This window comes from Notothenia coriiceps, unplaced genomic scaffold, assembly GCF_000735185.1.
Source record: "Notothenia coriiceps isolate Sejong01 unplaced genomic scaffold, NC01 NC01_scaffold00007518, whole genome shotgun sequence".
NCBI lineage: Eukaryota > Metazoa > Chordata > Actinopteri > Perciformes > Nototheniidae > Notothenia > Notothenia coriiceps.
The window spans coordinates 27,622-40,798 of NW_011340219.1; the positions used below are offsets into that span (position 1 = coordinate 27,622).

The 13,177-nt window shown below is 38.8% G+C and overlaps 2 protein-coding genes across 2 annotated transcripts in view; one reads left to right on the forward strand and one right to left on the reverse strand.

Moving 5' to 3' along the window:
• LOC104944097 (protein FAM65C-like) overlaps window positions 1-4,315 on the forward strand; it is a 15,351-nt gene extending 11,036 nt beyond the window's left edge. The window contains exons 11-14 of the mRNA XM_010769574.1: window positions 1,882-2,084; window positions 3,193-3,276; window positions 3,444-3,534; window positions 3,623-4,315. Coding sequence (XP_010767876.1) covers window positions 1,882-2,084; window positions 3,193-3,276; window positions 3,444-3,534; window positions 3,623-3,723 — 479 coding nt within the window. The 3' untranslated portion in view covers window positions 3,724-4,315. The remainder of the gene's footprint in view (window positions 1-1,881; window positions 2,085-3,192; window positions 3,277-3,443; window positions 3,535-3,622) is intronic.
• A 2,538-nt stretch (window positions 4,316-6,853) lies between these two features.
• On the reverse strand, window positions 6,854-8,722 carry blcap (bladder cancer associated protein). Its single transcript, XM_010769571.1, has one exon. It carries the CDS (start codon window positions 8,544-8,546, stop codon window positions 8,283-8,285), a length of 264 nt encoding a protein of 87 aa, XP_010767873.1. The 5' UTR covers window positions 8,547-8,722; the 3' UTR covers window positions 6,854-8,282.
• Between the last annotated feature and the right edge of the window lie 4,455 nt (window positions 8,723-13,177).

The window sequence follows — 13,177 nt, forward strand, 5'->3', positions numbered from 1 at the left end:
TTTTTTTATTTGAAAGGTGATGACAGATGATGGACTTTTTTTTTGTTGAAGATATTTTTACTTTAATCTAAATTACATTTTTGATTGACAATCTTTGCTGTTACACTTTTATGAGCATAAACATTTATGTCATCAACATTTGGTTGAAAACAAAATAGGCCACCACAAACGTGACCAAAAAATGAAAAATAAAATTGATTTCCCATGAAGGCTAAAAATTGTGTATTATTTCAGTTAACAAACATTGCCATCTTATTTCAATTGAAACATATTTTAAAATAAATTGTATTAGTACATTTTGCTCTGGTGATCCACTGGAAATCCACCCCTCTGGTGGGATCAGGATAATCCAGTTTGTTGGGATTAAATTGATCCCAATCCTGTGTTGTTGGTTTGAACTACCCATTTTGAAGATTTGATCCAGATTAAAGCTTGGATTGGATTTTCTGATCTGATCTGATATCAAAGTGATCCTAATCCTGTTTTTTGGTTTTGAACTCCCCAAAATCCAAATCTGATTTGATCAGATAGGGATTAAAAGTTTTGAACTCCTGGGCCCAGACTATGAAGAATTATAATAATAATTCTAAGCATTACAATAGGTCTTCGCACACTTCGTGCTCAGGCCCTAATAATGCCTATTCAATAATTAACAAATGCATCGTCATGGCAAATAAAATGGCAAATAAAATGTGTATGATGGGAGTTTTAGTAAAAAAAATCTCTATAAACAAAAGTTCTAAAACCTGGCATGATGCAGTAACCTAGTGGAAAGCTCCCTTTTAATGATACTTATTGCAGCTTGTTTCAGAATGCTCTATATCAGTGGTTCTCAACTGGTCAAGCCTCGGGACCCACTTTTTTCACAAAACTTAGAAATTTCACTCAAATCTATTCAACAAAAAAAAAATCAGCATACAATTGTAATTAAAGTGAAGTACAGTGAATATATCCTTAAATCCCTTCACAGAACTAAAGTATGCTTTTAAAGAAAGTTTAATCTGATGGTCATAAAGTTTCTAGAATCAGAGTTGAACTCTATAACATAAAAAGGCACACTTGACTTGTATTCAATAAAAAGGCAGACTTGGAGCCAATCCTGCAAATTCACGTGAAAAATGTGACATGCTTGCTGTATAAAAAGAGTAGTTCTACCGCAAAGTGATTCTCCGTCGGGACTTCCGGCAACAAAACCATGCTGATTGGTCGGAAGACTCGAAAAAATCAGCAAAGATATTCATTGAGAAGATGATCACTACGTCACAGAGGTTTTCAAAACAATTTATGTTCTCCGGCATTTCCAGTCCAACTGCATGCGCAGCATTAGAAAATCGGGCTTTCTAAATTTAAGTTTGACTTTTTTTTTTTCACTCGACCCACTTTTGGTTAGTGACCCACCAGTTGAGAACCACTGCTCTATATCATCCATCACAAATGTTAAGACAGCAAAAAGCATAGTGCCTGCTGCTATCTGCTGAAATGAGATGTGCATTGTAAGTCAAAAAATAATCAGCAAGAAAGGGTGTTGTCACGCCCTGATTGGCCAAGAAGGATAGCACCAAGCTGCTCTCAATTCCTAATTAGGAACCAACAGGTGGTCTGAAGGACCCTATAATTAACCCTATTATGACAAGGCCATTTTATTGACCTCACAAAATGAATTGGTAAAGAGAATGACATGTGATGTACCAAATAATTAGGGACTGTAACAAAAGTAAACATGGTTGAATCCTCAACCTGAAAAGTCGTTAAAGCAATCACCACACAAAATTAAAATGAGATGGGCAAAATCTGTGATGGATAAAGATAGTGTGATTTGATTGAAAGCTCCAAAACAACAGAATTCATTATTCATTTATGATGGTAACTACTGTGTTTCAGAGTACATCCTGTCCGCCCTGAGGAGCCCCAAAAGGAGGCGGGCTTTAAATAAGATGAGGGGTCGGGGCATTGCAGAGCTCCTCCCCCTGAGATGCACGCTGCAGACTATGGCGGCGCTGCAGCTCGACTCCAACCACAAAGTGTGCAAAGCTGCAGCCAGCTGTCTCTGCAGGGCTGCAGGCTGCAAGGCCTTCAGGAGCAAGGTACGTCAAACTGCCCCTGTCAGGGTGTTGAGCTGCATTCACATGAAACGTGGTAAAGAGGCTCTGCGCCGACGCCGTTGTGACTCAGTAAAGAAAGAGCACTGCGCTTAATGTTCAAATAATCTCAATTTGACTTTGTTGACCGCTGACCTTTTCAACAATCAACCAACCAGAAAACAGCTGTATGTAGTCTCACAAGCTAGCAGGAGAACAATATAAACTATTTCCACTGCCATGCTCTATGCCCAACCTCTCATTAAGCGAGCATGTTGTTGCGTATCAGGTGAATGCAGCTTTAGCATTAATAAGACAAAGAGTCCACAATCACACTAGCTGCTTTAAGCTAATTGCTAATGTGCATGTTAAGCAGCAATGCAACGTTCACCTACTTCATTTAGCGTGCTAACATTACCCAAGTATAGATGAGGCTGATGCGACATTTAGAAGTTTTGGACAAATTCAAATGTTGACCTTCAATTCCACATAAAGTTGCAATAGGCAAGATTGTATCTTTAACTTCATTGTGAAGTAAATGTTCATTGCGCAATGTAAGGGCTATGTAATGACACCTTCTAATTATCTTAAAAGTCACAAAGTTGCCATGCTAGCTGCTTTTTACGGTGATGACCTGTATTATTACCATTCACTTCCATTCTATGCAAACACATGGGAAAAATCCCACCTCTTCCAGGAGCAAATCATCACATCTTGGCCTGTATGGAGTTCATTTTTGGCGAATTCTATGGTCACTGCCTTTATTTGTGTATTTGTAAAGATTGCCCCAAATTGGTCGACAGAGTCCATCATAGCTTTCCAAAATTGTTTAACTTCTTTGATTCTGTTCACTGTTGTTTTCACCCACAGCTCACACAGTTACAAACTAGAACTAACTCAACTGTAATGGTAAACATCATCCCTGCTAAACATTAGCAAAATAGCTCAAAGCACTGCGGTGTCTAAGTTCTTAACGAAGCAGCTAGCATGGCTGTAGATTGTTGTTCTTCTTATTTCTTAACAACACAGCTTCCATCTCTTGGTTTACTTTGTTATAATACATATGTTGATGCATGACAAAACTAATAATTTGTCTGTCACCCTTTTCCTCCAGGCAGTCGTTTACTACACAGAGAGTTTGAAAAGCACTGATGTTCAGATCCAACAAGGCTCCTGTCTGGCACTTAAATGCCTCAGGGTGAGCACCACAAAATACATAAACTCTCAGCAAACACTCTTTGTTAAACTAGAGAATATAATGTGTGTGTGTGTGTGTGTGTGTGTGTGTGTGTGTGTGTGTGTGTGTGTGTGTGTGTGTGTGTGTGTGTGTGTGTGTGTGTGTGTGCGTGCGTGCGTGTGTCCCAGGCGACAGAGAGTGTGGACTACATAGCAGATTTATGGAAATCAACAGATGAAGATCTGCGCAGCGCTGCCAAAGAAACCGTCCTCTCTTTCGGTACAAACATCATTATTTTGTATGGAGTATTCACTAGTATTTTATGTCATCATATTTTTTATAAAACATTCATTTTGTGCATCTGAAGGTAAAAAGGGCTACCTGGCCTTCCAGAGGATGGACCAGCTGTACACTGAGATGCAGGAGGAGGCGTACCAGAACCAAGAGACTGAGATCACCTTTCTATAGGAACAAAGAGCAGACTTTAAGAAGGTCTTTTTTCTGATGGGATCCAACATGAAGTGTCTCTGTGATCCTGAAGACAGGGGGGGAGACTAAATGTAAAGAAAATGTGTGCCCGAGGGGGATGCCAGGATGAGGAATGGTACTTTATTTTGTTTGTTGAATAAATCTGTGCTACCTTCATGACAAATACCAAAAGGGACGAGTTCAGAGGAAGATCTAAAGATGGTGACTTTGGATCGCTGGCGAGAGAGTTTACTGGGAACCTGAATTTATATTGGTGAAATATGAAGAGTTTTGTACAAAGAATAAGAAGTTCAGTGCAGTGCCACAATTTAACCTGCTAAGATGTCTCATGCAGCTGTAACATTTGTCCATTTAAAAGTTTTATATGGCCGTTTTTTTTATTAAGGATAAATGTATTATTATTATTTCACATAATGTATAATGTGTGATAAAATAGCATAACCCTAACATTCAAATATCCTGTTAACATTAAATCCTGAGAGACTAAATAAATCTGCCTGAATCCTTCCTGTCTGACAGTCAGGTTTTAAAAGAGGAAATAAACCTCATGCAGAAGGATTCTACAAATCTACTTGTTGGAGGGTTTTTCTTCTTATTTTCATCATCTAGCATGGCTGCTTAAATATTTAAACAAACAGGAGCTGTGACATTTAGGGAGGCCAAAAGATTATCGACAACTCTGGCAGGCAGCCAAACAGGACGTAAGAGGTTTTACTCACCTAAATCCTAAATTAATTCTTTACAGACAACATTTGTCCGCAAGTTTTGTGTTTTGCAGATGATATGAATGCAGCGCTAGATGTTTTGGGCTGATGAAAGTGTATCGTCATTTGAGATAGATGTGTGCATTGATTTGTATCCATGATGATTGAAGGCGGGGACAATCCTGATGCATTGCACTCATCACAATACATCGTAAATGTATGATGCAACTTATTAGTGCTGCATAAAGAATAGAAACACTTTAAAAAACCTTAACTGACAATTTAATTGATTTAAAACATCAACCCCTATAACTTACTATTATAAAAAAAAATTGCAAGTAATCAATAGATTTTACCCCAAACTATATTTATATGCCACCAGCTGGAATCCAGTTGATGAAACTGTCTTGTTTTCATAATCAATATATGTTTCAATTATTTCTTGTATATCATGTACAATGTGTTGGTGAGCTAGCCAGTAGAAGATGATGTCACTATGTTACAGAAGTAAATAAGGAGTCCAATGGAGGCATTCCAGGCATTGGGATTTTAGCCTTTGTAGACCATTTACATTCACAAAAACCTATATAACCCTACTACAGGGAAGGGGAAATCCCAAAAAGCATAATAGGGACCCTTTAAACACAATAACCGAGCACGGACGCGGTTAACAAGCAACCTCCTTTTTCTGCAAGTTAAAACGATTTTGTTAATACAGTGTGTTGGCTTTGAACAGTACAGGAGTGGATTTAAAGTGTCCAGTTAGGCGTCTAAAAGGGCTGTCTTTCAGCAAGTTAAAGCGGTGAAAATATTCTAAGTATAGCATAGCATATAGCCCATAGAAAAAGGTATCTCCACTTAAACAGAGCAGGTGCTGCCCTCAGCTGGCCGTTTGATCAAACTGCACTTTAGTAAGGAAGCTTTCACTGCCCACAGAGTAGATCTGGCTGTGGTAAACTGACCAGGGACCTCTCTGACTGGGACATTTAAGGAATGTTTGTGAGGTCAATAAAATGGCTTGGGAAGAAGAAGGAGTTAGAGCTTTTTTATTGCAAGGCAGAGGAACTTAAGGAGTCAAATTAGGTTTTTCTTCAGTCTTGATAGCTCAATACAGCTTCAACTTTGCATATTTAGGGAGGCTTTTGGTCTATAAAGGTTTTAAAAAGAAAACTTGGTATGTTCAAATCTCATCATATCTCTTAAGAGTATTCGTGGACATAAAACTGGATCAAAAATCATCAGAATACCAAAGCTCTCGTGTTAGAAAATGTTACTTTCATAACCCCAATTCACAAGGGAAGCCATAATGTGTAACAGCATGAATGCGTTGGTCTTTTTTTCCTTGTAGATAATTAAATGCAGATAAGCTTTTTAAAAACAAACACCTTGAAAGTGTTCCAAAAACAAACAAGTACCAGAGCTTTGTTTTATCTCCCTCCTGCAGGGCCAGATGGTATGAGATTTGAAAAGAAAATAACAATAAAAAAAAGATAGACAATTAGATGGGGAAAGCATTTTAAAGCAATGTTTGGGTACACACTACTTTTATTTCTAATCTGTAAAGTTTAATCAATTAAAAATGTATTTATTTTTCTAGGAGACATTTTTCACGCAGTGAAGTCACAATTTAAAGGCATTTCTGGCAGAAAAAAAAACAGCCACATTAAGAAATACAGCAGCCCAGATACATTTAATAATATAGTAAATAACTGCAGTGTTGTATCTGGGACTTTTCCATTGCATGCAACATGAACATGCATTTTCTATGTGATTATATAGCATGTCCAAGGCACAGTCATAATTAATTATAATTGAATTAATTCCCTTTTAGGTTTATAACTGTATTTAGTGTGATTAGATTAGAAGTTTTAGGCTTTAAAACTCAAATTTAAAAAAGCAGAAAAATAACGATGCTCAAGGTTTACTTTAGCTAGGAGTTCTTCTGAGGAAGCAAGGGTGAAGTTCAGAGCTGGACTTGCAATAAATCAGTCTCTTGTTTTAGAAACACAGGAGACGTTCTCAGCTGGTTCACAGGAGGATACACATATAAATGAGGAGGTGAATAATAGCGTTAAACGCAGAGAGGAAATGGGAGCAGGTCGTGAGCTCCGCTTGCACTTCACTTGCATCATTTAAAACTCACAACCTGCTATTTACAGCTTTACATTAGTTTGATCCGAAATATACAGATGTATAATGACGGAAGTGAAACTGAAAATATTAAAGGCTATTATGAAATTATTATTTGACTTAATACCTATTAAAGCCTTCTCTCAAATAGAATATTTAATATTTGTTTCAGACTCCGGAAAACATGGTGCATCATTGCCATAAATAATATTTTCTGTAGGAGAATTAAGCATACAAAAATATATATGTTTTATGTTTGAATGAGTCCAACACAGTTTAACATGTTGAAAGGAAAAACTTTATTTAAATTAAAACCAAAGCAATAATGTAGCAGTGAGCATGTTGAGGACTGCGACAGGAGGCCACACACACACTAATAGGAACACAGTATGAACACCTTAGCCTGACAGCTAAACATAACACTTACAGCAGTGAGACACAAGGGAACCTTCTTACTGAGAGCGCAATTACCAATAAACCTGTCAGTGAGAATTTTCATTTCCCAGCACTCTGTATTGCTTTTTGACACTGAAACACGCATTACTGTCACCTTGTGTATCGCCCCTTTATAACGCTTATCATGATCACAAAAAAGAAACACCTATCACACATTTTATTTCATACACACATTCTCCACACATCCAGATTATTCTACCCTTTGGAAACGTTCAGCATTTTTTCTGAATTGAATTGATTAAAATGTGTGAACTTATTTCTTGAACAAAACAAAATAACAGCAACCCATGCACAATAAAAATAAAAATAGAGGTCTGGCAGCAGGGCACGTTCGATCTGAGGCGGAGATGAGGATGAAGAGGGGCAGCTGGAGAACATAGTATCTCAGCAGTCGTACACCTTCTGAGGTGTGTTTGCGTGGCGATGCGGCAAAGGAGGAATTATTCACAGCATAGTTATTGATTGTCCAGTGTCTGTGTGCACACTTTGTTCAGGAAAGTGTGCAGAGCAAAAATGGCGACAGTTTGGTCAGGTTTGACTGTGAGAAGCATGTTTGTCCTGTTCCTGTAAAGCCTGTGGCCAACATGTCAACCATTCTTTAACACTACCTGGTGTACAAAGTATGGTTACTGTAAAGCAAGCGTGGCTGCCAGTGAAAACACCCTTTCAGTACGATTAAGTGAATGTTGGCAGTTTATTTTAAAAAGATGACGCGTCAGAATGAAGTAAACAACTTCTCCCGTGAGCAATGATGGAAGTAAACAAGAATACCGGAAGCAAGGAACCGGGATACTGAAACACAGCGGTGACTTTAAGTTAACATGTGGTGGATTTATTGTCTAATTTTCATTCAAATGCTGAATGAAAGTGAAACGCTTCTTTCCTCAAGTTCAGTCATGTTCTTTGCTTAGCATTCCAAGTTTGGACGCCACGACTTCCTTTCCTGTTACATAAAAGTTTCCATATTGTCCCCTCTGGCATCCCTCCTCTCCTCCTCAAGTTCAAGTCTGTTGAGCCCCTGTTAATTTACCCAAACTGGCTCTTTTCTTCCTCAATACCGCTTTTGTCCGAGGGCCATCTGTATTTGCAGTATTACCATCCCGCAGTCCTCTAACATCTCTTCTACACTGCTCTCAAACCCCTAGAAGTGTAGCCTGTCCCCATTTACAGCATGGCAAAATCTTTCCCAAGCAACGCCTCATCACCCTTTGCACCCCCCATTCCCCTTTCCGATATCTCTCTCCGCTCCTAAGTCCCGACAATCGCCGGGTCATGGGCGCTGTCCGGCAGTGCCGTGTCCTGGCAGTGGTACAGGAAGCAGTTGCCCCAGCAACTGTAGCAGATGAGGAAGAGGGCAGCGAGGAAGACCAAGGCACAGATGGTGCAGGGCTTCCTCTCCAGCAGAAAGCTGAGCAGGTAGAAGCCCATGAACATGGAGTGGTTGAACCACAGCGCTGGGTTCAGCGGCTTGGGGATGAGCAGCACAGGAAGTAGCCACTGTAAGCAATACATTGTCAATTTTTTTGTGAAGCGGGTTGGCAGAGGGTCTCTGTGGGGCTGGGACCGGTTAATCCCGGGGTGTTGGAGGTCTTTGGAAAATGAGGATGTAGCACTCTCTGAAGATGTGGGAGAGTTGTCCTACCCGACAGAGCTTGGATGATGGAGGGAGCCAGATGTCGTCAGGTCATCCCTGAAGAAAGAAAGGAGTGTGAGGATTGTAAGTACCAAATATCTGGAAAGTCTGGCCAATTAGTGCTAAAACTAACAATAGTTTAATCAAATCATCTGTCTTTTCACTTATTCACTAAGTGTTTGCCCTTGTAAGTGCCAGAACATAGTGAGAACATCCATCAAAATTTCTTAAATGACAAATGTATGCCGTCATATTCAAATTACTTTTACATATGTCAAAGAAAAGAAGCAAGTCCTCATAACAAAGAACTTTCAACAAAGTCGTTAACTAACCATTCCAACTTTATATCAACCACGATTTCTTTGATGGTAGTACTGCTACAAGAAAATGATAAAATGACCAACCATGCCTGAGTTGGCAAGCTAATACAGCAGTCGTGTTCAAATGCAAGGGAGCAACGGCTCATACATTTTAGTTTTGGATTCCATTGATGAAACAATAAGTTGATCGTCAAGGAAAAAATATATAAATATTCTCTGATGTCTTTTAGGGCTTTGGTTAATTGTCATCTGGCTTTTTATTTGAATAGTTTACTTGCATTATTGTATGATACGTTTCCACACTTTCTACACATGTATACCTCATAGTAAATATAAGACAACCTAACAATGAAGATGCTTTTTAAACAATTCTTTAAAGCATAAGTGTCCCTTCGACAGTGAACCTCAAACTCCTATGAGCCACTCCTTAGATAGCTACACATGACTCAAGGTTTGCAACAGTCTTGCATATAAATAAAGTCTACATAATTACTTGATAGAAAAGGTCAAAATGAAAGAAGTATTTTACATTTAAGTTAAAGGATAGAGTCAGGTCATATAATCAGTGCCCCAGCCCTTTAAAATGATTTGAAAAGTAAAGAAACTATTTACATGGGTTACTTTTCTTGATTATACTTTTAAATAAGTAACATTTTCCATACAGGAGTATTATGACTGTGTGGCGTTAGTCATCCCAAGTAAATAGGAATACTTCCTCCACCCATGCTTCTTTGTAAGGGCCTGATACTCGTAGCTTAGCATTTCAGCTAACCTCAACTAGGTACGCACTATGCAACACTTTGCTATTATATGAACATGGGACGGGTGTGTTAAGCGTCCGACAACATTGATAGGATTGACTAAATCAAATGATACACTTGACTTGAACTTTAGACAGAGTGCAAATCAACACAGAGTTACGTCAAAGCAGCTGGTTTGGGAAAGAAAACTGGCTGCGGCTGGATGAAGGACAAAAGCTCAGTTGCTGTCAGTTACAGCTGCTAGCATTCACCGACGGACATATGTTTACATAAGCTAATCATGTTACTAAAACCAACTTGTTAGGATTGAGTAGGTATTTATGTTTAGTTGGCAACCATTTACTTGGACAACTTACGCTTACAGGAACCTGGCAAAGTCCACTCTATAGCAAACAGCTTCCGCCAGGTTAGTTAAATTGCAATACAAGGTTTGATTGTTTACTTCGATATCTTACTTTAAAACAATGTTAATGCTATTTGACAGGGAAGGACCAAGTCCGATTAAGTTAGCTAACACTAGCCCAATTCCCCGATGTTTTGCCAGAGATGCATAACCAAACCCCATTCAAAAATCTACCACTTTAAATAATGAAGCGAAACCAAATGCACCATGGGGCTTCAAGGAACGAATTATGGATCCTGATTGAGACAATTATTATTTCGGCATAGTGGATGTATGACAAGGCGCATTCATTATATACTCATTTTAACATAAGAAATACACAAATCTGACTCGTCTACAATCGCTTTCCACAAATAGCCATCGCAGTGGGCGGTAACGTTAGCAAGCAGCTTTAGCTAGTTCTAAAAGTAGACCGTTTTAAGACCGGGGTTGTGACAGATACAATTCCTCATTTCAGTGAAAGATTGCATCCGGTTTTGTTAGTTATAAGCCCTGTAACTATAAACCACCAGGTTTGTAAGGAGTTGACACGTTGCGTTATCGGAGGCTAGCTAGATGGGTTAGCTTAAAAAACAAAAGATTTCGCCTATGTATTGTAACGTAACAGCCGACGAATGCAGCTACAGCTATCAAAGTAAGACACGTTGACGTATATTTTGAAGGTTGGGGTCTGTGTTTGAATGTATTTTAAAAATAAATAGAACAAACCTGACATATTTTGGGTTCATTCTCAGCAGAGAGCTACCATAAACACCAACTGACTGCGTACGTAGCGGCTAATGTGGCAATGTGGCTAACAAGCATTAGTGCTAACTGGAAGGACCCCTGAAGGAAAGCTTTTTGGAGGACTGTGGTCTGCCTGAATACATTTAACTTAAGCTTAGCTATGCAAATAAAGGACCACGCTCAAATAAATATTGGAAGTTTGACTCCAGTCTGCTTAAAAATAAAGATTACTGCCAAAAGATTAAATCTCTGATTATTGACATTTTAAACTCTGAAGCGCTAACAACGCCCATCAAAAAAATGGGAGTTCCTTAAATATAAAGTACGCCAACTCTCAATTTCATTTAGGAAACATGATACAAAAGAACTCCAAAGTAAGGAACTAGACATAATTAAACAACAAAATATTTACTGCAATAAACCTGACCCTTCTGCAGAAGACACACAGAAAATACTTAGCCCTCATCCTACATTAGATTAAATGTATACTCAAAGAGCACAAGGGGCCTTTATTAGATCCAGAGCTAAATGGATAAAGGAAGGGGAGAAGAACTCGGCACACTTCTGTGGTCTTGAATAAAGAAGGCAGGTTAGAAATAGTATCAACTCTTTAATGGTTTATAGGCTATGTAGAAACAGACGAAAAAAGGATTTCCTCAGAAATCCTTAAATTCTACAGTCAGCTTTATACCTCCACATGTTCTAGTGAGAACTGTCAGACATTTTTAAATAGTATAGCTAAATATATATATATATATAAGGTTAATGTAGGGATTTCTCAGGGTTGTCCTATTTCTCAGTTTATCATATTTATAGAAATGTTAGCGATTTACATTGACAATTGTGATGACATCAAAAACCTAAATGTATTTGCTACAAGTATTCTCATTAGCCAGCTTGCAGATGACACAACATTATTCCTAAAGGATAAAAATCCGATTCCAAAATATATTACTAAAATTGAAAGATTCTCCAAAGCATCAGGCTCAGTGGCGTAGCCACCATAGGGCCAGGGTGGGCCCAGGCCCACCCAGTTTACTCATTGGCCCACCCTGAGAAAGCTTCGGTGTCATTTAAAAAAAAAAAGTTTTTTTATTTTATTTTATTATTATTATAAAAAAATGTATTCACCCATTGAGAATATCCAAGAATTCAAAGTGAAATTCAAGTGAACAAATATCGAGTTTAATTAATGTTGTATGTGTTTTGTCCTCTGAACCGAACTAATTTACAGGTAAAAACTGATTGTTGGTTCCGGTGCGCGCCATAATAACGTGAGAGAGGCAGAGAGCTGCCTGCAAAAAAAATGATGGCTCAAAGTTCACTAATGAACTTTAGTTTTTTTTTAAAAAGCCAGACTCCAAGAAGAGCCCCCACTGCCCTCATCTAGCAGCGATTTATACAATCATTTTCTGATATGCTGGGCTGTCAGAAGAAAAATAAATGTTAACGGAAACTGCCGCACGGTTCCCTCGCCCCTCGGAGAGGTGGGTGTTTTTCATCTGCTGGTGGACAGTCCGGAGAGATATACACAGGGTTGGGTTGTAACGGAATAGAGAACCGCAGTGACGCGTCGTAAAACCCGGAAGTAAGTTAGCATTTTTAGCACTTCCGGTTCCTTCCTCAAAAAGCAATGCATTTTTTCCATAGGGTTTTGGAAAATAGCTCGAAATAAGGTCTGTGGTTGACACAAATTTAAGAGGTAAATCACGTTTTGTTCTACGACATTAAATACATCAGCAGTGACCCCACTGGGGATTTTTGAAGAGTTTACGTGTCTGAAAAACGATGGTTGTTACCGAATGGCTGAATAAGACTACAGAAATTGTCGAGGCCGTTGTACGTCATTACGCCGAACACGTAAACACTCCCGCTAAGTTTGTTTTCCCCTGTGTTCTGCTTGAAAGCAAGTACCTGCCTATCTTTAGTATCTGTATATCTATATCTGACCATTAGAATCTGTATTTTTGAAATTGTCGTTTTTAACACCGTAGTTTTACAAATGATAGAATAATTAATTACCAGTGTTTTCCAATTTTACTCGGCAGTTCGTTTCGTTGGCTAACGTTAGCTAAAGCTAGTGCTACTAGTTAGCTACGCAATGGTTTGTTGCTTTGCTCCGGGTTGCAGCCACAGGTCTTCGCATGAAACGTGCTTGTTCTATCGTTTCCCGGCCAATGTTTTCCAAAGGAGAGTCTGGATTCGTGCCATGAGGTAAGCTGACGTTACATTTTTGTCCATGTCACGGTGAAATGTAAATAATGGGTAGTGACTGTATCGCCGTTATAGAGATGGCGCTG